Raw genomic sequence first — 4512 nt, forward strand, 5'->3', positions numbered from 1 at the left:
AATCAGATTCTCACTGTGTGCTGACACCAATCAATACAGGCAGCATGACAGAAGGCTCTGGGATCAAAAGTTTCCAAGTGGATTCTGGGTATGACTAGATTATTAAAACCTGTGGATCTAAGAATGCGGGGATTGCTACGCAGCTGCAACATATATTTCATGTATCCAGGGCCCAGATTATTCAGGGATTTAAATGACCGTAGGCCGATCTTGAATAGGACCCTCCAGGGCCGGCCTTAGGTTTTACAGCGCCCTGAGCGAAACCTGATTTTTGTGCCCCTCTTCACGCATGCGCGCACACACGCACTCACACACACACAGGCCCATATGCAATTCACCTTTTCTCCTGAGATATCTCCTAGGACAGTGGTTCCCAACCTTTTTGACGTCGTGACACATCACGCCAAATGCTCAGATCTCTGTGATACGTCACGTATGTATAATAGGAAAATACTATTAATAACCACGAATGGAGGAAAGAGTGCTTTATCCTGAATATACTTAAAAATGAAGGCTAGAACCTTTCAGGAATATTAATAAATACAGTCAGTGGGACAGTTAGCCCCCCACCCTTCATTTAGAATGATAGCACAGCACCAACAATTTGCACCACGCGTTATAGCCGCAGTGCGCCCCCCCAACTTCCCCCCCCCCCCCGATCTCATGTGTAGGTGCCCTCAATATAGGTTGCCAAGCATAGGTGCCCCCAGTATAGGAAGTCAGTTGAAGGTCTCCATCGCCCCCATAGGTAGCCAGGCGTAGGTGCCTCCAGTATAGGTATCCAGGTGTTGGTGCCCTCAGTAAAGGTTGCCAGCTATAGGTGCCCCCAGTATAGGAAATCAGGTGTAGGTGCCCTCAGTATAGGTCACCAGCTATTAGGCGCCCCCTTGGAACCCGGCGCCCTGAGCGACCACTCTGGTCGCACAGGTCAAAGGCCGGCTATGGGACCCTCCATTCTATAGGTAGCTAGTGAAGGGAGTGCAGGACTGGCATTATGTGGAGGTGACGGGGTTGGTTGGTTAGCAGTCTGGCAGCAGTATTCTGTATCAGTTGTAGGCGGTACAAGACCTTTTTTGGAAGGCCAGTGTAGAGAGCATTACAGTAGTCCAGTCGGGATGTGATAAAGGCATGGACTAAGGTTGGCATATCTTCTGGGGGGATGAGGTGCTTGATTTTTGCAATGTTCTTCAGGTGAAAATAGGATGATTTCACCACAGCAGAGATTTGAGTTCTGAAGTTTAAATTCCCATCAATTAGAACTCCCAGGCTACGCACATGATCAGAGCTGCGTAGATCCGTGCCTTCTATTCCCAGTGGTGAAGACTGCAAGTTAAGTTGTTTTGGTATCATGCTCTGCCTTCCAATCGGAAGGACTTCAGTTTTGTCTGCATTTAGTTTCAGCCAGTTGTCATTCATCCATTGCTGTAGTTCACGTAAGCAGGCGTTTATAGTTAGAGTTGGGTCTGTCACACCAGGCTTGAAGGAAAGATATAGTTGGGTGTCGTCTGCATAGCAGTGGTATGTCAGGCCATGTTTTTGGATTAGTTTTCCAAGCGGTAACATGTAAATTGTGAAAAGCAGGGGAGAGAGGATTGAGCCCTGGGGCACCCCATACTTAAGTGATACAGGGGTGGACAGGAAGGGCCCCATAGACACTTTGTGGGTTCTGCCACTCAAGAAGGATTGGAACCACTGAAGAACTATGCCTACTATTTCTACTTGCATCAAGCCCGGATTTACATCACAGGAGCCTATAGGCACAGATGTCCTGGCACCCTAGACTTCACCCACAAACCCCCACCAAACCGCACTGCAAGTGCGCTGGCTGGCCTAGCTGGCATCTCTCCCTTAGTTTCCTTGGCCGTCAAAGCTAGCTAGCGTTGCCCTTGACTGAAGAGAGATCTGGTCAGTTGAATGCTGTGACCTGGGTAAATAAGCTCTTTTCCTTATGCCTCCATGGCAGCACTGATGGGTAGTTGCTCCGCCCACTAACCCCATTGGACAGGTAACTAGATAAAATTAACTCCCACCCCTGTACACCAGTCTATGTTTTTCGTCCTCACCTCGGACAGGGAAGACTTCCGGTGCAGAGGCTTGCCACAAATGTGGTTATCCATCAGGTTCAGCCTCTCCTGATGCGGACCCTGTGACTACTAAAGGTAGCCCTGTGGTAGCCCCAGTTCTGCTGGTCTTGGGGGGGCTCGGAATGCTGCATGGCTGTCAGGATAGGGGATTAATAATCTCCTTTGCGGCATGTCCCTCTTAAAAATTTTCATGGCTAAATGCTATGTGCTTGTGCGGATCCACTTTGTTTGATGTGTAATCATACCTGGGGGCAGTGTTCATTGCCACGCTGCTCCTGCGGGGTAGCGGGGTGACGTCTGGCGCATGTCGCGCTGGCTGAGAAGTGGGGCGGCCGTTGATTCCTTCAGCGCGTCGTCACTTCCGGTTGCGCTCCGGCAGCCGGAAGTGGTCATACTTCGTCCTCGCGGCCACGCCCACTTCCTTGAAGCTGCTTTTTCAAGCCTGCAGCATCGGCGTTCGGCGTCCATTAGGCAGAATCCTTCTATCTGCGAGGATCTGGACACTGATCGCGGCGCTCAATTGCGGAGGTCGCTCTGGTCGGTAGGTGGGCGTCAGGCTGCGGGTCAGGGGGAAATATAGTACCTTACTTTTTTTTTTTTCTCTCTGGTTTGCACTGCATTCTTTTTTTTTTTCTCTCCTCTCCTCAGACACTGTCAGCAAAATATCTCTAGGGGGGTCAGCATGGATCAGGATGCACAGATCACAGACCAGCCTCAGGATGTAAGGTATGATGCACCAGGTGAGTATTATTATGGACCATACTAAAAGAGTGCGAAGAACTAATAGACACTACTATGTCTCCTGACAGCCCCAGAAGACTACAGGATGCCATCGCCCCTGCAAAACTGGATCATATATATGACGGAAGCTATGCAGACAACGAACAGTATAGGAGCCGGACGGATAAAGACTATGGAGAATATAGAGACCATAGAGATCTACAACCGCACTATTCAGAGAGATCACGCTCATCCAGAAGGGATTACTATTATAGATCCTACTATAGATCTAGGAGCAGATCACCAGGGGACTACCACAGAGAACATCGCCATCATAGACACTCCTCCAAAGGTTGCCGAGCCTGTGGGAAGAGACCTATGCCAGACAAGCTGCTTTGCCAGTCATGCTTTTCACAGATGGCGGCGGAGCAGCAACAACCAGTGGAGGTGTCAGAGCTTATTAGGAAAGCGGTGCAAGACTCAATGGCGGAATACATTGCCAATAGGCCGCAGACATCGTATACGGAACCCCTACCATCTACATCACAGGAAGAGGGACTAGAAATTGAAGAAACAGATGGATGTTTTGATTTCAGTCTGGTAGACCCATATATTACAGCCGTGAAGCAGGCGATCGAATGGGAAGACGAAGACAGTGAACCTCAAAAGGACACTAAACAGAAGACAACTTACTTTAAACATCTAAAGAAATCGACAGCTACGTTCCCGTTTATGGATGAAATTTCCGATATTATCCAGGAGGAGTGGAACAAGTTGGAGAAAAAGTCGAACCTTAATAATAAATTCTCTAAACTCTACCCGCTTCCAGAAGATAAATGCGGCAGCTTCGACAAGGTACCGGTGGCAGATGCGGCAGTTATGCGTTTGGCGAAGCACGTCCCACTACCCATAGAAGACGCGATCTCCTTCAAGGAACCAATTGAGAGGAAAATAGACGCAGATTTAAAGTGATTCTGTAACAAAAATTACAACGTTTTTTCTACCATCCTACAAGTTCCTAAACCTATTCTAATCTGTTCTGGCTCACTGCAGCTCTTTCTACTATAACCATCTCTGTAATAAATCAATGTATCTTTCCCCTGTCAGACTTGTCGGCCTGTGTCTGGAAGGCTGCCAAGTTCTTCAGTGTTGAACTGTTCCTCTATGCACACTCCAGTGTGTGTTTTATTTACATGAGCCAGCAGGTCTCTGCTATCTTATCAGTGATAGAAGAGAGCTGGATAAAAATCCTCCTCTGGAGGCTGTGAAAGGAGCTGGTCTGTCACATACTGAGGAATTAACGACATAGGCAGAGCTGTCTGCAGGAAGCCTGTAATGTTCAGTGCATGAGAGAAGCTGGGGACAGAAGGTAAACACACACAAGTGATTTTTTGAGATTCAGAAGTAAGGCTGTATACAGCCTGCTTGTGTATGGATGTATTTTCTATGTGTGGACATGCTGTACATCAACCTACTTCCTGTTTTAAGTAGGAAAGAAAACAGAAGAGGACAATGTCCGTGAAGATGATAATACTTATCGTGCTCTGCTGAAGGTGGAGAGGCGACTGTGGGCGCCAGTGGGTGCACGGCCTGCACCCACTGGCGCCCACAGTCGCCTCTCCACCTTCAGCAGAGCACGATAAGTATTATCATCTTCACGGACATTGTCCTCGTGTGTTTGCTTGCCAATCAATTGTACACCTGCTGT

The 4512-nt window shown here is 48.3% G+C and overlaps 1 protein-coding gene across 1 annotated transcript in view; it reads right to left on the minus strand.

Annotated features, from left to right (window-relative positions):
• EMC1 (ER membrane protein complex subunit 1) overlaps positions 1-2477 on the minus strand; it is a 27993-nt gene extending 25516 nt beyond the window's left edge. The window contains exon 1 of the mRNA XM_068242281.1: positions 2350-2477. Coding sequence (XP_068098382.1) covers positions 2350-2477 — 128 coding nt within the window. The remainder of the gene's footprint in view (positions 1-2349) is intronic.
• Between the last annotated feature and the right edge of the window lie 2035 nt (positions 2478-4512).

The sequence above is a fragment of the Hyperolius riggenbachi genome, chromosome 6, assembly GCF_040937935.1.
Source record: "Hyperolius riggenbachi isolate aHypRig1 chromosome 6, aHypRig1.pri, whole genome shotgun sequence".
In the NCBI taxonomy this organism is placed as follows: Eukaryota; Metazoa; Chordata; class Amphibia; order Anura; family Hyperoliidae; genus Hyperolius; species Hyperolius riggenbachi.